The 21,288-nt window shown below is 46.1% G+C and overlaps 1 protein-coding gene across 2 annotated transcripts in view; it reads right to left on the reverse strand.

The window, feature by feature from the left end:
• The window catches only part of ABCC9 (ATP binding cassette subfamily C member 9), a 141,704-nt gene that overhangs the window by 40,406 nt on the left and 80,010 nt on the right, over positions 1-21,288 (reverse strand). For both annotated transcript variants that reach the window (XM_084811694.1, XM_084811695.1), the window contains 9 exons: positions 20,827-20,925; positions 19,571-19,655; positions 18,357-18,437; positions 13,373-13,510; positions 10,456-10,581; positions 8,497-8,593; positions 6,867-7,108; positions 4,037-4,194; positions 794-863 (listed from right to left, as the gene is read on the reverse strand). In XM_084811694.1, coding sequence (XP_084667820.1) covers positions 794-863; positions 4,037-4,194; positions 6,867-7,108; positions 8,497-8,593; positions 10,456-10,581; positions 13,373-13,510; positions 18,357-18,437; positions 19,571-19,655; positions 20,827-20,925 — 1,096 coding nt within the window. The remainder of the gene's footprint in view (positions 1-793; positions 864-4,036; positions 4,195-6,866; positions 7,109-8,496; positions 8,594-10,455; positions 10,582-13,372; positions 13,511-18,356; positions 18,438-19,570; positions 19,656-20,826; positions 20,926-21,288) is intronic.

Genomic DNA, 21,288 nt, shown 5'->3' on the forward strand with positions numbered 1-21,288 from the left:
TGATTGATGCTTTCGAACTGTGGTGCTGGAGAAGACTCTTATGAGTCCCCTGGACTGCAAGGAGGTCAAATCAGTCAATCCTAAAGGAAATCAAGCCTGAGTGCTCATTGGAAGGACAGATACTGAAGCTGAAGCTCCAATATTTTGGCCACCTAATGCGAAGAGAAAACTCTCTGGAAAAGACCCTGATGCTGGGAAAGACTGAAGGCAAAAGAAGAAGGGGACGGCAGAGGATGAGATGGCTAGATAGCATCACCGATGCAATGAATATGAACTTGAGCAGAGCACGATCTGGGAGAGAGCGCAGGACAGGAAGGCCTGGCGTGCTATGGTCCATGGGGTCATGAAGAGTCGGACACGACTGAACAACAACCAACATTGCATTTTGTGTCTGTGTAAATGCTAGTGAAAACTAGGTAACCAGAATTAAAGATATGAGCTATTAGGTTTGGTGGTGGCAAGGGGAGTTCAAAATGGCAGGAGGACTCCTAAAATGTTTTTTTGGAGGGGGGCATCTGCACCCATGTGAATATGAACCAACTCCATGTTGACTGGCTGACTTAAGGGACATTACATTTGATCTAGAGTGGATATGATTTAAATGTTAGTCCTGCACAATCATCTGTATCATGACGACTAGCATTCATATAATATCTTAAAATTCACATTGCTTTATAATTGTAATAAAGCATTTTATTTATGGGGATCCTATCTGAATAATTGGCAAACACACTCCAAAATGACACCGTATATAGGATCACTGAAAAAGGCTGTATCAAAACAACGAGCTTACCTGATCAATAATATTTGTATCGGCAGAAAATCGGTTGAGAATCAGCCCCAAGGGTGTTGTGTCAAAGAATCTGTTGGATGGAGGGATAAAGTAGAAGGCTTTTTGGAAAAGAATGCTGCTATTCTTCTGCATCCTGAACTATATCTACGTAGGGCACCAGGTTTACAGGACTCAACGTGAGGACTCTGGGCACGGCCCAGGCACCTTATTACCTATACCAGAGTTGAATCACTTTCAGCCCAAGGGTTGAAGCGAATTTTGGAGAAATTCTCAGGGGCCGCATTCCAGAGGTGGGTGGGGTGGAAGGCAAAAGGGGGTGGGGTCAAAATACGAAAAAATACCAGCATATGTCAGCGTAAACTCTTACTGACAGTAACTGAGCTGCAGAAGGGACATTTTAACAGTTTAGAATGGGTGGCGGGGGTGGGGTGGGGAACCGTGCAAAAGCCAGGAACCTACCAAATGATCAGTGATTGGGGGAAAGGGGTGTGGCTATCTGGGGAACCTGGAAGCCTGGATTGGGACTCCAGGTGGGTCAGATTTGGCCCCTGGGCCTGAGTTTCAACACCCCTGCCCCAGTGCTGGCCCAATACATTTTGCTGTCTGAGGCGGAGCTGCAAAGGTCAAGGTGCATGGGACGCAAAGCCAGGCACGTTATTTGGGCACATGAGGCAGAAAATCCCACAACCGCCTTTCCCCATCTCTAGCAGTAAAAAATACAATCTTAACAAACCGAAGAGCTAACTATTTGCTGCCCTTTTAAATCTGCTGCCTGAGGCAGCTGTCTCACTGTGCCTCATAGAATCATAGGGTTGGAAGGGGCCTACAAGACCATCGAGCCCAACCCCCTGCTCTGTGCAGAAAGCCTGATTCCCAGGCGGTCTCCCACCCAAGCACTAATCAGGGCTGACCCTGCTTAGCTACCAAGCTGAGCTCAGACGAGATCAGGCGCATCCAGCCCTTTGCTCGTCTCATGGTAGGGCCTTGCCCTGCCCTATACCATCCGGACAACTCTGAAGCTGATGGAGTTAGTGGCCAGACCTTCACTGTGCTGCAGCGCCAAGTTACCAGCCAGGCTGGGTAACTTGAGCAGACAATAGGGCCCCTGGCTGGCTCTATATAATTGCTGCCCCCTGTGTGGTTCCTCAGTCAGAGCAGTTCATCCCTGGGAGAAGCTGCTAAACAGCCTCATCTCTTCTGAAACTTGGATCACGGGCATCTCAACCCAGATTATCTGCCATTATTATCATCATCAGTGAATGAGTCACCCTACAGCCGAAGCTCTCAGGGCGACATACATCATATAAACAACACAATAAAACCAATAATAAAATCCGTAACAAATAGAACATCAAAACAATAATTTTTTAAAAAAATTAAGTAATTTTTAAATGAGAGATAAATATCAAAGCAGCTAAAATATGGAAGAGGACACTTCTAAAAGACAACTTCGAAGATATAATTAAAAGTAAGACCAGGAGCAGCTGAAATTTTTAATGACCTGGGAGGATAAAAAGGACTTTGCCTGATGCTGGAAAGTTAACAAAGTAGGCATCAGGCAATCCTCTCTAGGGAGGGTGTTCCACAATTTGGGGGCCACTGCAGAAAAGGCCTGCTCATAAATAGTCACCTGCTGAATCTCGGTATGTGGGGGCACTCGGAGCAGGGCCTCAGATGATGATTACAGGAACATATGGGAAGTGGCGGTCCTTCAGATACTCTGCCCCAAGTAGTGTGACCTCTAGCCCGGTAGGCCCTGACACTGCATCAGCCATGCCCCTCCTCCCCCTTCCTCATGTAACACCTACCAATGAACTAATGGAGGGGTGGAAAAGCCCCTACAACTGTCTTCCTTTTAAAGAATTCATGGCAGACTTTTGCAATGTACACAGGTTTTCATATACCATAACACAACGTGCAGAAGAGCTGAAGATCATGCAGTGGAGAGGATTTTGCGCTGGCCCTGAGACATTACAAGTTCAGCAAAATATGGGAGAGCATTCAGATTCGGAGCATCCAAAAGACACATGTGGGGCTGAGCACTTCTTCACATATCACATTGTTAACCTATGGAATTTGCTGCCACAGGATGCGTTGTTGACCACTAGTTTAGGGGTATAGGCACATTTGTGGAAGACCGACCTATCAGCCATGCCAGCTAAAGGGAACCTCCAGGACCAGAGGCAATATACCTCTGCATTACCAGTTGCTAAGGGGCAACCACAGGGGACGGCTGTTGCCTTCATGCCTTACTGGTAGGCTTCTCAGGAGCATCTGGGAAACACTGGATGATAGACCAGAATGGACCATTTGTCTCCTCCTCCAGCTGAGCTCTTCTTGTATTCATTTTGTCAAAAGTCACACAATACTAAACCTGCAGCTGCCTTTTGGGTTGCCAAATCTCAAGATTTGGCCTGGAACATCAGGGCTTTAGCCTTCTTTTCATCACCTCCAAGGAAAGGGATTAAATATTTGGGTGTGGAGCCAGAATCAAATGGGTGGACCACTTTGTGCTAGGGATGTATGAGAAATTTGTTTCAGTTCATTTTGATCAGGATTTACCATTTTGCACCTTCTGGACTGAATATGGTCTTGGATGCAATCTGCGGTTGAAGTCTGTACATTTCTGAGCTTGCAACATAATTGCAGGCCCCAAAAAGCATTCAACAGCCAGCGTACATTTGAAAAATGTGCATGAAAAAATGCATACGTTTGGAAAATGTGCACAGATATGCTTTAATCAATGGGAGAAGAATGCATACGTTTCAAAGATATGCAGAATTGATGCATACATTTCGAAAAATATGCACGGATTTTTGTGCGAAAAGAAAAAAACAAAACTCTCAATCTGATATGAACCTGAGGAGTAACGGGCTTTGAGATGGAAATCGGAGAACTTTGGCGAGCTCAAGTTTTGCTGATTCACACATCCCTACTTTGTGCTTGGCTTGGGAGCTTACAATATCATTCTCTCTCCCCTCAGCACTCAGCCATGTCCATTAAGCACAGCCAGGCTTCTCGTCTAACTTGCCTGGCGCAGTCCACTGCCCACACCTGGCACCAGAAGGCCCCACCCTACCTCATCAGGTCCTAACTAATGGCTCCTGGGCACCACCCTGTTTGCTCCCGGGCTGTAGCCCCTGCATCTCATGCCTTGAACCTCTGTTGGTCAGGCAGCCCTAGGGGTTCCTTGTGGATGCGAAAGGCACATTTGTGAAGCAACTCGTTTCATTATTACTGTACCTGATTGGTCCAAGGATGATCTTGTTGAGGAGATCATGGTGAAGGTTCTTAGCTGCCGCGAGGCCCATCCATTCAACCGTCAAAGACGTGACGAGGCAAAGGACAATGCCTGCGCCACTAAGGATGGTGAACACTGCCACGTTGCAAGTTTTCGAAGCCTGGGAAGTAATCACATTTTCTTTTGATTATGAAACACCCCCAAAGACATGTTTATGTCTACCATGTGCAGACCAGCTGGTGGGACATAGTTCCAAAAGACTTCTGTTTTAGTACTCTGTGCACTTCCTATTTAAATTAACTTGATGTTTTTATAGTACTTTGGGGAGTCGGGCAGGGAGAAGTTTTTTGATCTGTGTGTGCCTGTGGGAGTACTGATGATACAAAATTGAATTATAATTTTAGTGCTGAAATTAGTTTGGAAGGACTGTTGCCAAACAGTGGAATAACTCAGAGCACAAAGCAGGTTTAACACACCAGTTGTGATCCCGAGTGCATCTCTTTATTGAGGCTGCAATCCCATGCCCATTTACTTGGGAGTAAGTGAATGGCTCCTTGTGGTACAGCTTCTGAGCTTGTCTGACCAAGCTCCGGGAAGCTTCCCAATAGCATAGACAAAGGCTTCTATTAGAGATAATGAAGAATGTCCCTGTAGCCAATGTTTTCTTGACTTCTTTGGTTTATAATGAGAGGGGAAAAAAACCCTTCTGTCCCAGATGTTTCAGCATTCGATGCAAATCACAGCATATGTCCCCCAATAGTTGTACAAAGATACTCAAAATTGGGGATGCCTCTCCAAACCAAACTGAGGAGAATTTGCCCATCACTAATTCCTATGCCACTGAAAGGGTGGAGCAAAATTTGCTACCCTACTTTGCTACCCAAATTTGCAACTCATTAATTTTGCCAATTTGAGGGGGAGGGAGAATCTTTCAAAGGTTCATAGGGGGAGGGCATACCAATGGTGATGGGGCAGTGATGGTTTCTCTATCTCTTTTAACTTTAATGTTTGCCCCCACCTGTGACAGCAGCAACGGGCCTGTTCACACATCACAACAAGGCACTGTGGGTTAATCCACCCACAGGGCTCTGTGACATGCATAGGCTGCCATTTTGCATATGCAAGCCATACTGGGACACACCGTGACTTACCCTGTTGTGTGAACACGGTGAGGTTGGGTTGTTGGCATGGTTAACAAACCAGCCACAACCCTAAAACAGCCCGTGGATTGTGAGTAGTTTCTTAACCATGTCAACAACCCACACTTGCAGGGTTTGCACAACACGAAAAGCTGTGGTGCACCCCCACCATAGCTTGCATATGCAAAATGGCAGCCAGCATGCGGCATGGAGCCCCTGTGGGTGAATGAACCTGTGCTGGCTTTCCATGTCATGTGAACCAGGTCAGAAACAGCAATAGAGCTTTTCCTGCTGGCTTCTGTCTGGCTGCCATTTTTTTTCTACCACATTGCCCCAGACTCAGCATTGTTCTAGGGCAGGGGTGGGCAACTGTGGGAGATCTGGTGGCCACTTTTGCCCCAGGGACCCTCCCCACAACATGCTGCACGGGTGGGGGGAGGGGGATAATTTTAAAAAAAATGGCAAACTGGGCTAAACTTAGGTTGCTATCAAGCTAAATTTGACCCTTTTAGTGCCTACTGAGCATCATTTGGCAAGCTAAATATGTCCCTTTTAATGCTCCATAGCCACTACAGGGCATCATTTTGTGTGTGTGTGTGTGTGTGTGTATTTATTTATTTGGGTCACATCAGCATCACAGCAGAGGGCATCAGGGCCACATGCCATCCATGGGCTGAGTGTTGCCCACTCCTGTTCTAGGACATTATGGAGGGAAACGGTGGCTAATTCTTTGTGGCAGCTGCCATTCCCCTCTTCAGCCCAAATTATAAGAACTTAAGAAGAGCTATGCTGGATCAGACCAAAGCCCTATCTGCTCCAGCACTATGTTCACACAGATGCCTGTGGGAAACCCACAAGTGGGACAAGAGTGCAATAGCACCCTCCCAGTTGTGGTCCCCAGGAACTGGTGCACATAGCCACACTACCTGTGATCCTGCCTCTGATATAGTCATCATGACTAGTAGCCATTAAGATCCTTCTTCTCCATGAATTTGTCTAATTCCCATTTAAAGCCCTCCAAGTCTGTGGCCATTACTACATCTTGTGAAAGTGAATTCCATAGTTTAATGATGCTGCAGGGTAAATGCAGGTGGGGAATGAATAATGCAGCAAGAGGAGTTCTGTCATCGTCGCTGCTGCTGCTGCTGCTGCCTCTGGTGGTGGCAAAAATTAAAACCAAGAAAAATCCTGCTGCTGCCCCACCATTAACGGGAAGTTTCCCTCTCCTTGTAATCATCCTCAGTTTTGAGAAGCCGTTTTCGCTCCACCAGCGCCCCACCTCCAAATTTCAGTTGAATGTTTTCCGTAGGTAATTTTTAGCAGCTCAACCTTAAAAACCATGCAAGAATTAGGCTGATGCTGCTGATGAGCAGGGGGAGCTCCATTTGCCCCATTGCCTGGAACCTTTAAAACCCTACACAGCTGGGGCTCACATAACATAAGGACCACCTCCTCCTGTATGGGCCTAACAGACATTGTTCACTGGCAGCAATTGTTTCTAAGCTTTGAAATGTCTTCCTGCAGGCATTAGAAAATCTACATGTGTATAGTGGGCATTTGGATCTTTTGATTTGTCCTATAGCTGTTCCTTTGGAGCTTGATTCATTTTCAACTGCTGTTCTCTCTTCTAAGTAGTTTTATTCTTGGTTGTTTATTTCCTTTTAACTGCTTTAGCTGTTACACTTTGGCCTACCTTCCCGGTAGCCTGGTCTGTGGGACACAAGCGCTGACTTTCATTCTCTGACGTCCACTGAGCCAGCCAATAATCAATTGCAACAATGACCGAGTGCTTCAAGAGTTTAGAGAAGATCATCAGGAAGAGTAAGAGGAACCCTCCCGAGGTGAGATATAGCCAGCAGGTTTTCCATGGCATCTTCGTCCTGAGACGCATTACTGTTGACATATTGTCCTCTTCCTCCTCCTCCTCTTCTTCCTCTGAGAGGTCAAATATGTAACAGTTGGTTAATCTGTCCTACATATCTTAGTTGCAAGTAACAGCCATAACGTGGGAAGGATTTACTCTTGTATCTGGCTGTTTTTGGATAGACACAGATAAGATGAGAATCTAAGGACCGTTTCAAACATGTGTATTCATCACTTGAAGACTGAAGCATCCAGTGATGGCTTCTATGTGTGAATGGATTACCACAGATATAACATCACAGAGAGTCATTTCCTACTACTTCCTTCCAGTTAACTGCATCAGTTCACACATTCAGCCACCATCATTACATGTATGGTAAATCAAATCCACAGAGATCAACCACTGATCCTTCCCACATTGTAATTTTCATGATGTCATTGGCTTGCTTGAGAATTCCCTTGAACAATGATCTATCTTGGGTCTATGTGTGAGAGAAAGGTGGCTAATTACTCATCATCACTTGGGAATGGTCATGACCCCCCAACCCTCAGACCTTCCAGTATGCTACAGAGAATTCTGATGGGGATGAGGCACAGGCTGCTTTCCTGGTGGTAGGATAGCCAGGGCCCTATTCAGGGTCCTCCTGGCCAGGGGACACAGCTCTGTTATTGTCCTCTGGCTCAGAGGATGAGTCCTTAGTAGAACCTCCATCTCCCTAGTGGCGCAGAAGTCTCAGGCTACAGAACCAGGCAAGTGCCCTCTAACAATTGAAGTCGGCTCCTCCAGGATGGGTGGAGCTGACCACGTTACAGGTCTTGTCTTGTCAGCCTACATAAGGCTTCATTCAGTTTTAGCTCCCTGCTGAGACAACATCCTCCTATACTGTTTTACTAGGGGAGAGATCCAGCCAGCAGGACCAACTTGAAGCTATCCCAGATCCAATTTTCTTCCTGCCTTAATCTGATTGCCATCAGATGCTACCAGCTTCCCCAATGAACTTCAAGGAACCACAGAACAGTAACACATAACATGGTCACCATAGCAGACTGCTGCTTCCTCCATTTTGTCTCACCACAATCTCTTTGGTCATCCTTCACATTCCTCCTAGGTAGACCTAATGCACCAAATTTGCATGGAGAAGACATATATACTGAGGTGTACTCAATGTCTGCTCCACAGACACGGAGCTCCACCTGAAGATGCACCCAAGCCTAAACATCTTTTTAGAAGCCTGCCACACTTCTCTATTTGGCTGGTGTTTTTAGCATAACATGAAGCTGCTCACCCAGGGGCATTGTTAGGCTCTTAAAAGATTCTTGGCTCAGGCCTGTCGGACACAAATCTGGATACAATTTGCATGTGCTGATTAATACCTATATATGCAAATGTAGAAATAATGACTATGATTTATTTAAATTTTAAGCAAGGAAAAGAAAATGCAGACAATGTTTATCATTACCTTCATCCTCATCCTCCAGCTGTGCTTTAGATTCTCTTGGGTACATAGCTCTTCGGAGAGTCTTCCTTTCCAGAGTGGTTTGGTCAGCTTCCAAATCCTGCCATCAAGATTTTAAATTTGAAACTTTTGGTGCAAGGACTACTTAGAACAAGAGAGGATTTGGCTGATGAAATGGTGGTAGCACCTTGTGTCTGACCTCATACAGTTAACTGTTCAGAACACAGTGGTCTGGGTGATCAAATCTTGGCTTACACAAGCTTTGCTTCTCCCTTCACATGAGCAGGGAGACAAACCAGGAAACTACATTTAACCATCGCTTATCATTTTGTCAGAATCAGAAAACTATGGTTAACGGCTAGCAAACAAGCCATGATATGAAGCCTTGATACAAGTTGGCTTCCGAATCCTGGCCTGTTCGGAAACTATGAGGTATAGTTCCTGGTTTGGACATAATGGGAAGTTATGGTTAATTGTGGCTTCCTGGCTCATTTGCTCACTCATGCAATGGGGATTAAGCCAGGATTTGATCACCTGAACATGGCCATTGCTATCAAAATGGAGGAGTGGGGAGAAATCACAGGGGGATGGATCAGGGAAGGTAGTAATGACTCTTAGGATATGGTGAAAGAAGGGGAAATAGTAAAATCTCTCATGATTGCGAGCAGAGAGATGGGAAGAAGAAACAGTCTGAAAGAAAACATCGGGCTGGTGGTCTAGAGGCAAGCAGGCAGCAAGTGCAGTGAGTGCAGCTCAGGCTATGCCTGAGCAACGGGTAGCTCAGGCTAAGCTATGTCAGTTAGTAGGGCCAGGTGTAACCCTACTAGCCCACTGAGCTGAGCAAGTACCTGTTCCCCACTGAGCTGATAACTGCAATAAGACCTTCTGGGAATTTGTGGCGGCGGCACTGAAGTGCGGTAGAGGATGAGCGTGATGCCTTCCTCTGGCAAGGGGCCATAATGCCACAGAGAGTAAAGTGACTGGGTTTTTCTGCTCCAGTCTCTGGTTCTACACTCTTAGGTCCTTACATAAAAGGAACAAATAGTGAGAGAGGATCAAAACAGAAGAGAACAGAGGGAGACAGGGGTTGAGGGATGCTGATCCCCAACAAAGGCAGCAAAGAAATACTGAGTATTCCAACAAGCCTGTGTTTAGTTGTCCTGCTCTGACTACCACCCAGTTTGCAACTGGACTGCTAGCATTCATTTGATTGGATATCTGTAAACTCTAATTTGCATGCATCCTTCCTGAAATGAGGTGACCAAGTCTGGACAGAACATGTCCACTTAGGAGACACATGAGAGATTTCCTACATGGAAGCTCTGGGTAGAAATGTCATAATTAAGGATGATGGAAGAATCTGTCTGGGGGATAGAGATCACACAGCTTTCATGAGCTCAGCCCCCTGGACTTCAGCTCATTTCCCCACAAGCTGGCCTGATTCGATCTGCATCGGCTTGGACCAGCTCGCGGATTTTTCTGGGTTTTTAAAATTTACATAAACAAAAGTGTGCACAAATTGTGAGGCGCAATTTGTGTGATTTACGCAAATTTAAGCTGTAATTTCTACAATTTGTGCAAATTTCAACTGCAATTTGCGTAAATTATGCAAATTGCCATCAAAATTTGCGTAAATCACACGAATCATGCCCCACAATTTACAAACATTTCTATTTACTTTTTTTTAATAGAAAAAGTTCCCAGATTTCAGGAAAAGCCCAACAGCTCAGCCCACACAGCGAGCTGAGCTGGGTGCTCACTGGGAGTCTGTCAAGACCAAAAAGGGCCAGATTCCACAGCAACAGACATCCCTAGTCATCATTTGTGAAGCAAGCATGCATCTCATGGTTCAACAGGCAAACAAGATCATAGCCCAACTCTCCTTGAAAGAAGACAGTCCCAACTATTAGTACAATGCACAAAATATGGACCAATGGCTTTCCTTTTCTTGTTTGCAGTTACCTTTTCTAATTCCTGGTCTTGGCGATTCATCAGAGTTTTCCAGTGTTCATATAGCTCAACATCTTTCATTTGGATGTCTTTCAGTGTCCCTTCTCTAAGTACAGTCCCATCCTTCATGGCAATGATCTAAGGACAAGGAGAATTAAGGAAGCTATTCTATAACAAACAACGCAAAGTTACTCGCTGCTTTGGAAATTTGACAAACATGTGTCATTGCGTTGATTGACGGGTTTCCCGTTATCTCCATTGAGAGGTTTAGCACAACATTAGAAATGCAGGAAGCAGTAGCTAAAAAAATAAGCTGTGTGGTATATTACATGCCCTTTCCTCATCTGGATGGTACTATCAGTGCTGACCTTGCTGACCCCACAATTGTTCTAGGATTCCAGACTACCAGGAGATTAGCATGGTCTGTGTATGAGTTTCGTGCAGTCTGCAGAGGCCGGATGTGCTAAATCAGCACAGTAGAGCCCTGTAATAACCCTGAGGTAACTTGCCCTGAAGCCAACATCATTTTTGTTCAGTGGATGGTCTTCCTAACCAGTTGCTTTCTCTTCCAATTATCTGGACAACACAGAAGTGACTCTTTCTGACTTTGAAACCTTTAACTGAAGGATGAATTCGGAGCATCATAAATAGGAGTAGGGGTAGGCAACTTAGTGCTTTCCAGATGTTTTGGACTAATACTCTCATAATCCCTGACCATTGGCCACGCTGGCTGGGGCTTATGGGAGTTGTACTCCAAGACATCCTCAGGGTTCCAGGTTGCTTACCCCTGATCTGTGGCTTCTGCATTTCACATTACCACAGCTGTGTGGTATCATCCATGACAAAGGGGCATCATAAAGGGAACCAATCTATATTTATCTGATTGTTGAGGTGAAATGTTTGCTCCCATCTTGTTTCTGCATTTGACTTGCAACCCAGCTAACCACCCTGAAATTTGAGGTCAGTTCATTAGTTATGAATCTGCCCTACTATGTGTAGTTAACCACTTACAGAGCGGTACTGTCAGAGGACAGTACTCATGGAGGGTTTCTGTGGGAAAGAAAAATTGAAAATGCAGACATTGGGGTGGGTGAATATCCCCTTTTCACCTCAAAACACACTTGCGTGTTCATGAGCCTTCCCTTCAAGTCCTTGCAAAACCTCAAAGGCTTTTGCAAGTATTCAAAGAGAATGCTAGCAGAAAATCATGGTTGCCCAGTTTCCCACCATACAAGCCAACAGAGATATGCCTCTGTTGATTTGCATAGAAGAGCTGCAGCTTGGAAAACTGTTGATGGGGACAAAGGTTCACCCACCTCAGGGAACCCTTGGGGTAAGAGAGTCCCACGAGAGGAGTGGGCTTTTGCCCCCTAGCAGCTGTTTTCCTGGCTGCAGCCCTCTGTGCAAATCAACAGGGAATCAATGGAGACAATGGGGTGGGAGCGGGGGGCCCTGCCTGCTCAAGGTGCACTGGGCCCACCTTCATCCTGCTTGAAACAATTCAAGCAGGGGCTCTCACACGCTCAAGCACCCCTGCCTTGAATTGTCACCCAATCTCTACGCAGACATCTCTTTTCATGAATGTGTCTGCATGGTCTTCCATGAGGATTTTCATCCAACGTCAGGTGAGTATACACTCATGTGAATGGACAAATATGCAAGTGATGGGCAATTCATAACATTAAAAAGAAACAGCCAGAGAGGAACATGATAGAGAAAAATTATGACTGTGGTAGAATGAATCAGCTGAGAGGAATTACTTTGTCCTTTTCAAAACACTCAGAGGCATTCAGGGAAGTGGACTGGTCTAGGCTGAAGACAAAACAAAGTGTCATGCAATGCATTTACATGCAAAATTCATTGGCACAAGTTGCAGTGAAAGCCACTACCTTAGATGCCTTTGAAAGAGGAGTCAGCCAGTTTGGACAGGGCAAGTCTATCATTAGGTACTAAGAATGAGAGGGAAAAATGTACTGCTTTTGAACATGGGAAGCTGATTACTCAATAATGATGGATCTGACTGAAAACAGGAACATCTGAACGCATGGACATAAAGATCACATGAACATCTGATTACTAGATGATAGGGACAAACACCTAAACAGGAGGTGTCTACCCCTATCATTGTGAGCTTTGCATGTGTTTCTAGGTGGTCAGTGCTGGTGTCAGAATACTAGATTAGGGACGCAATGGTATGGCTGCTAGTCAGCAGCTAGACGGCCATAGGATAGGTCGGTTCCCTGAGAACCAACCTCCACCCCATCCTGCTCTGCCTCATAGGCTCTGTGCTCGGAAGAGGAGCGTGGAGCGGTGAAAATGGGGTGTTCCTGGGGGGTGGGGTGGGAGGGAGCGCCTTTCTGATGCTTCCTATGTGTTGTCCAGCATCCGCCCCTCCTGCTCCGACTTCCCATGGCTAGACAGCCGAAATTGGCTGTCTAGCCACGAATGCAGGGTGGCTGAAGTGCGGAGGGGACGATCTCCTCTGTGCTTCTCCTGCACTGCATTGGATAGGTGGTCGCCTCTGTATTCAGAGGCGGCCGCCTCTCCTGATAGGATTGCGCCCTAGATGGACCTTCTTTGGTCTGATCCTGTAAAGCAGGGGTGGACAACTTGTAAGTCTCCAGATGTTTTGGCCTACAACTCCATCATTCCATCTACAACTATCATTCCATCTACAACTCCATCTACAACTCTATTTCTCATGCTGGCTAGAGTTAATGGGAAATATAGGCCAAAACGTCCAGGGGGTCAGCCCTAGTGTAAGGCTATTCTGCAGTGGTAAGTGTATATATATATATATATATATATACACACACACACACACACACACACACACATATATATATATATATATATACACACACACACACACACACACACACGCACGCAAGCACACACACACACACGCAAGCACACACACATGCCTTACCCAGTCAGCGTGTGGCAGGTACTGCAATTTATGGGTCACTAACACAAGTGTCCTTTTGTCATCTTTAAGGAACTTCAGGATACCTTCTTGCATCAGATGATCACTCAGGTGAATATCCAAGGCAGAAAATGGGTCATCCTGGAATTACGTATATGGAAAAAGAGCATTTTGAACCAGTCATTACATTTTTGACAATTAGCATTTGACAATTAGCATATAAAAATAGTTACCTCCAGTTTTCAGGTTTATGTGACCATTTGTGACAGTAAAGGAGAGACATTAAGGGCTAAACTACATGCTATGTCAAATGCATAGCATTTAGGTGATCATAACTTTTTATTTTATTTTCTTGCAAGCATGCAGGGCCCTGATCTGGACCAGGACCAGCATTTGTGTGTGTGTGTGGGCATTAAATCCACTTTTTTTTTATTTAAATCCCCCCCACCCCCACACAGGGACCTAAGAAGAAGAAAAAACTCCACTGGTGCCATGGACCTGAAAGTAAAATAAAAAGCTATGATCACCTACATGCTACACATTTAACATAGCGAGTAGTTTAGCCCTTAGACAACAATTACGTCTTATGTCCTCTACATTGTTTTCAACTAAATCATGAGCCTTCTGATGTCATCTGGCAAAGACATTCCTATCAGTGCATTAGCCTGTCCTATGGCGAAGGTGTGATGTGGTTCAGGTGAATCCCACACAGACATGCCATCTTGGATAGCACAGAAAGCAAACCCCAGATGGGTGTGCCAACCACTAGTGATTGGCTGAACTGTGAAATATAGGAGAGTACAGACTAGGCCTGAGCTGAAAGTAATTTTCAGGGGGTTTTTTTCACTTGAAAGTGGGAGTGTGAGGGGGTCACAAACCACCCCAACTCTCCTTTTTCTTTTTTTCACCAGCACCTCCTTTTCCATCATCTGAGTGGCAACAGCAATCGTACTCTGGATTGATGGCAGAAACCACTTTTTCTCCATGTGGCTCCAGCATGAGGGCAGAAAGCCTTGCCCTCACTCTGACTGCTTCAGAACTATTGCCATGCAACGACGAGAGAGAAAATGACACCTGCAAGCAACTGGGAACATGATCACTGCCACTGGAATCTTTGCCCCTTTCATCCCTCTGCCCCCCCAAATGGCCACTGACCGCTTCCTACGAACAGGGAAGTAAAGGTGAGGGGAGCATTTGGAATCAGCCCTAGTTTAAACTCCAGATTTTAGGCATCGTTTTAGGCATCTCCTCCAGGAATTATCAGGCCCCAGACCCTCCAGGATCTGAAATGGATCAATAATTTCCCTCACTGTCTTCTGTGACATCTTGGGGGAGCCCTCATTATTCCCCCCTTTTGACACAATAAACTGTGCACAGAGGACTTCTAGTAATGCCATGTCAGGGACTGAGCCCCCTAATGTATCGCAGTGATAATATCAGCATTATGCAGCTGTGCCTAGTGGTTCAATCCACATAGACCCAAATCAAGAGTTCAGATTAATTTTCCAGGCATTCAGCAGACATCTGGGAAATTAATACTAGGGCTGTACGCCGCTTTGGCCCGAGGCCCAAACCCCAAGTCAAAGCAGGCTGCTTCAGGTCACTTTGTGCCCCTTCCGAGGCGAAGTGGAGGGGGCACAAAGTGACCCAGAGCGGGTCGGGGGATCACCAAAGCACTCGGTGTGCTTCGGAGCTTTGGCCCTCGGCCCAGCCCCCCTGGTCCAGGCCCCCCCAGGCGCCTCCAGGTCCTTACCTGAGCCGCCTTCTTTGCGGCCGCCACCTTCTCCTCGCCGCCACCTTCTCCGCCTTGCCTGCTGCCACGCCACTGCCTTCCCTGTCGCTGCCTTTGTCGCCACTGCCTTCGCCGCCACCTTCGCCAATGCCGCCAACACCTTGTCTGCCGCCACCACTACCCCGCCACCATCTCCTGAGGCCTGGATGCGTGGCGACTCTTCTTGCAGGGAGTCATCATTTTTAAAATGGCCATTTCCTGGAACTTCCAGGAGCTTTCCATTTTAAAAATGGCGACTCCCTGGAAGAAGACGAGTCATTGCGCGTCCAGGCCTCAGGAGATGGCGGCAGTGGCGGCAGCGAAGACAGTGGTGGTGGCGGTGAAGGTGGTGGCGGTGCAGCGGAGGCAGTGCGACGGAGAAGGCAGCAGAAGTGCAGCAACAGAGAAAGTGTTGGCTGCGGCGGCAGCACAGGAGGAGGTGGCCCGTATAAGGAGCTGGGGGGTTGCGTGGGGGCATCGGGGGGGACCCGAAGCAGGTTTCACCATCTGAACCCTGCTTTAGGTTTGGGGCCAAGGTGGGTCGGGGGGGGGGGCAAATTTGCCCGAGCCAAATCAGGCCTGCCTCGGATCAGGGGTCCCTGCACAGCCCTAAGTAATACATTTATTTCTGATTAATTCTGGAGAGGACTTGGGAAGTTCCAGCCACTGCTAGGGACCACTTATGCTGACATCCAGCACTATGTAGCTCAGTGGGCCCACAGGCAGAGCTGACATTTTGAAAAAGGGTCCTGGACACCACCACAAATTGCCATGGGAGGTAAAATATTTGGCATGCCCCCCTCTCTGGATTCTCACTTTTCTTGACCCCCCCCCCTTCTGGATTCTCACTTTCCTTGCCCTCCTCTTTCTGGATTCTTGTTTTTCTTGCCCCTCCTTCTGGATACTCACTTTCTTTGCCTCCCACCCAGCTGGTTTTGGGGAGGGGACCTTTGTCCCCACCTCTATGCAAGTCAATGGAGTGAGATTGCTCCATTGACCTTAACAACGGTAGGGAAAAGTGTGCCAATCACAGGCACACTTGGAGATCTTAGCAGGTGCCAGGGTACCTGTGGGCACCACGCTGATGACCCCTGGTTAGGGATGGTGGAGAATTCTACCACGGACTCCAATGAGGCCAGATTCTAAAGAATCCGCCCCCCCCCGGAGTCCATGGTGGAATGGACCACTCATCTCTGCCTCCCCGCAGAATCCGTCCAGGTTGGATCCCTCTCAACATGGATCCTGCGGAGCCGGCCACCCGCTCTGCATCATTGGCGAAAGTCGATATGGCTGGCAGCCATTGCCATGCCGTATCTCTGTATAAGTAAGTCTCCGGATGCAAATGGCGTAGTGAGCGCTATTTGCGGCCATAAAGCTGGTAGATTAACCTAAATGCAGCCATAAATGGCTGCATTTAAGCTAATCTACCAGTTTTACGGCCGCAAATGGTGCCCTCTATGCCATTTGGATCCGGAGACTTACTTATACAGAGATACGGCACGGCAATGGCTGCCGGCCACCTGTTTCGATGAAATTTGCCAGCAATGCGGAGCTGGCAGCTGGCTCCACAGGATCGACGCAGAACGGAGCTGGCCTGGGCGGATTCCGGGGGGAGGGACGGATCACCTCCCCACGTGGGCAGATTCCCCTGTGGAACAACAGGTAGGGAATTTGCCCATCCCTACCCCTGTCATAGTTTGTGGGGAAACATGCATTGAGACTCCATTGCTGATTCCTGAAAAGTGCACCATGCAGTTAAAATAATACTTGGTATTTATGAAGTGCTTTTGCCCAACTACTCAAAAGACTTCACATACACCACCTCAGACATTCCTTACAAGAGTCCTGTGAAGTACTCAGTATTCTTAATCCCCTATTAGAGATGAGTGGCTGAAGCTGAAACTACACACAACACAGAGCCTTTCTACATAAGGCCTTATTGTTCGCTCATGATTGTTCACTCATGGTAGTTTGCAGGTCCTTTACATGACATTGTCATCCCCCAGAGCCTCTCCCACTCTTTGCAACCATTTCCCCAGGTTTTTTTACATCGAGGAAAGTGTGGTATTATTTAGAAACAGCAGAATGAGACTCTCATATAATTGCCCAATTCCACTGTACCACAATGCCAACTAGTGGTGGTGTAATGAAACATATAGAAAGGCAGAGAAAGAAAAACCCTGGAATAAAACATGTGTAAAGTAGCCGATCTTAATCCTGCAAAGAATCCAGAAGCAGAAGCCTTGGTAAAGGTGCAGGTTAAAAGCCTCATGTAGAAAAGCCCACAGAGTTGTCCCTGGACCTTTTGTTAATACCTGAAACAGTTATGGGAGGCAACAAGGTTGAATGGAGGATCAGAACAAGGTGGGACTGCTTAACTCAGTCTTCCCCAACCGGGCGCACTCCAGATGTATTGGACTGCAGCTCCCATCACCCCATGCTGGCTGGAGATCATGGAAGTTGCAGTCCAACACATCTGGAGGTCACCAAGTTGAGGTAGGCTGCCTTAATTCTTTCCCCCTCCAGCCCATTTTTCTGCTCATGATCACCCAGCTGCTTTTCTCCCCATAAAGGAAAAGATACAAATACCTGCCTCTGTTCTTTCACATATGGAAAACCAGCTACTGTGCGCAATTTTGAATGGAAAAGAGTGAAATGGTTAAGAAGCCCATCTTGCCTCATTCAATCTCCCAAAGTTGGTTTTGAAAAGTTGACCAAAACATATGTGCAACTGCATATCACATGCAGCTTCAACTAGAGACTGTTGCCCCAAGACAATCCAGTGAGTCTATGGGCTCAGCCGAGATTTGAATCAGGAGCTTTTCAACTCATATCCAGTTAACTAATACGGTAGCTGCACCATTTATTTATTTAAATTTATTAAAATATTTGTATCCTGCCTTTTCTGCCAAAGGCCCTTCAAGGTGGCTCACAATATTTAAATGAGACACAACCACTAAAAACAAGTTAAGAAAAGTATGGGGCATTTTGCCATGTACTGCAGAGTGAAAATGGATGCTGAAATTGAAATTTACGTTTTGTGTCTCAGAAATCCAGTCGCAAGTATTCAAATGCCAACATCCAAACACAGAATCTCTTTTAGCAAATTCCAAGTGGAGTTCTGAATTTTAAATTCATTTTAACCCTAACTAATCACTGGAAATGTAAATACAAAAGAGGTTGCATGTTTTATTACTTTTAAGATATAATTCTTACCAGGAAGACAATGTTGGTGTTTTGGTAGAGTGCTCGAGCGACACAGATGCGTTGCCGTTGGCCTCCACTTAAGTTAATTCCCTAAAGGGTGTAACTTAAATTTCAGTCTATTAAATAAACATCGTGACAACTGTATTGAGAGTGCCTTGCAAAATGCTACCTTTTAAAAAACCACTCCAAAATCAAACATCCCCCAAATTTAGCTAACATCGTGTTATGTTAAATGTCAGGGCTGTTCACTGCCAAACCCAGACTGTGTCTCGGTAATTAATTAGGGAATAAAATATCCCAGTTAACTTGCAAGCTATAAATACTATATTTTGCTAAAACATGAACAGAGTTGAGTGGGTCTGCCAGTGAACACATACTTCACTGCCCTAACAAAGCACATAAAAAATCACCAAAGATAGCCATGCTGGTCCACTGGGGGGGGGGGGGGGATCCAAAATCCAAAGTTGGGCAGTACCTTTATTAGGACCAACCAAAATGCCACAAAAGTGTGCAAGCTTCTGAGTTCTCCAGAACTCTTCATCAGGCTAGGTGGCACACAAAGCAGGGTATAGGGGAAGGAAAAGAAAAGTTTAAAAAAACTGACCAGAAGTTGTGGTCATGAGGTATGAGGTTTAGACCCAGTCTTGAAATAGAGATTTGCAGACTGAATGAATTAGTCATTGGTAGGTGTTGCAGCTATCAGATCACACCTAGCAATGCATTGTGGGACAGAGAAGCAATGGCTGAACTCTGTTTCTGAAAACATAAGGACTAGCTGTAACTCTTGCCCTACGAAATCTCCTCAGCAATGGCCCCTGCCCTGCAAAGACACAGGAGGCATGTCCCCAAAATGTCAGCATCCGGGAGGCCCTATTGACATGCCAACTCTTAAGCCATATACTAGGGAAGTCACACACGGTCAAGAGAGTGGGGAAACTTGCAGTTGTCATGGTTGTAGGGGGAATGAGGGCAGCTTAGTCTGGTCTGGAAGGTGAAAGCCCCAAACCAGGCAAGCAAAATATTTATGGGTGTTGAGGAGGCTTCTATAGAAGAGCTAATTTGGGCAGCCTCAGTTTTGAAAATGGTTGCATTAATGGGTCATAGATATCACAGAATCATAGGGCCGCTAAGACCAGACTATAATAGTGATTGTCTCATTATCTTGAAAGGTGGCCTAACAATAATTTAAAATAACATTCAAATAAATATAATTCTTAATTTACCCTTTCTCCGATTTCTGTTTGATCTCCAAATGGCAACAGATCAATGTCAGGCTGCAGAGAACAAGCATCTGTGACGGCTTTGTACCTGTTGAATATGGAAAACGATACGGTGCAAAATTGCATTGGATCCAGAGTGGCTTGCTAGCTTTTAATTGCATAAAATAAAATAAAATAAGGATCTGGTCTCTGGGCAGGGCTGGTGGAGAAATCCAGGAGGAAGAACCTGGCAGACATGAGTAAGAAGCAGAGCTAATAGCAAGATCATTGTCCTATCTTTTGTGGCTGGTGCAGGTCGATACTGTGGAGTTTGTGCCTACCTTCTGTTCCAGGGTGAAAGAGCTGTGCAACAGTGAAGCTTGTGCGCGTGCGTGACTGTGTGTGAGCAACTCCGACAGTCGCCACTACCAGTTCTCCTACCATTTCCCACCCTGCCTTCGTTGGCTCAAGAGAGCCCAAATCTCGATTTGTTTTGTAAGGTGCTTAGTTGTTACAGCATTTGGCTGCACTCACAAAGGGCCAAACTAGAGGTTATCTTTGCAAATGCATGGACTGAACACACCAAACTTTATGAGGTAACAGGGAATATGGGAGCAGGGGCGGGGGGTGTTTTACAGGGGAGGATTGGGGGTGGGACAGGGTGCTTTTTGTTTGGGCCTGTATCGATCATTTCAATAGCATTGGGCAGTGGTGTAGCAGAGTCAAGCCTTGTAGGAATGCAGCACTGGAACCTTTTGGTTAGCAAGGATACTGACATCATCTGCCAACCCCCCTGTCCCCCGTCTTCTCAGAATTCCCCTTTCCCACTGAATTTAGCAGCACTCCCCACAGTAGTTGGGGAGAAATTAATTTCTCCAGCAACAATATTGTTCCGTTATAATGCAAATTATTGTGAAGTGACATGGTCTTGAATGGGTATTAAAGACCTCTTAGCTTTACAAGATACCTGCTCCTGGTCGAGATGAAAACCACTAAAACTGCTTGGTTGATACGGATCAACACAGCTGCCTGTGTTTTTGGACTGTATTTGGGGGCACAGTACAAGGACTGTCATGTTTTGCTTGCACTTCAAAATGTACCACTACGCCACCAGTACTGGGATGGGAAGATTTCCTGATGCAGTGAACCCAGTCCGTACAAAATACTAAAAAGGCCCTTCGTGACGTTTTATGGGTTTTCTCCTTCATCTTGCCTTGACTGAGAGAAAAGCAGGAAAGTCTGAGAAGTCTGACTGTTAGAAGCATAACATCATTCATTACCTCTGTTTATTAAATGGACTCCCAAAGGTAATGTTTTCCTCCACGGTAGCATTCAGGAGCCAGGGCTTCTGGGCTGCATATGCCACTGAGTACTGGTTCCTGATGGAAGATGTGGTTGTAAATGCATTAGAGGCAGCAATAGGCACATAGCATCTTCTGTACACAACTTAGAAAACTGTGCATTGAAATTGGTAAGAGACAAAGCAGCACACCAAAGAAAAGCAACTGTTATAATCAGAGTGATTATGGAAAGGTTTAAAGGAAAAGGTTCTGTTAGAGGAGCACCCACTCCCTGCTGTGGTTTTTTGTGTGTGCATGATACAGTTCTTCAACTTGGAGTTTATCATGTGTGCCCTACTCACACTTATCTCCAAGTCAGTGGAGTTGATATGCAGTGAGGAAATAGGACTGCATCCCCTACTATGGCACTGGGCATGCCTGTGTCATCTTTGCCACCGCCAC

This window comes from Heloderma suspectum, chromosome 7, assembly GCF_057233095.1.
Source record: "Heloderma suspectum isolate Gila_16-S chromosome 7, 16-S_ref, whole genome shotgun sequence".
Taxonomy (NCBI): Eukaryota; Metazoa; Chordata; class Lepidosauria; order Squamata; family Helodermatidae; genus Heloderma; species Heloderma suspectum.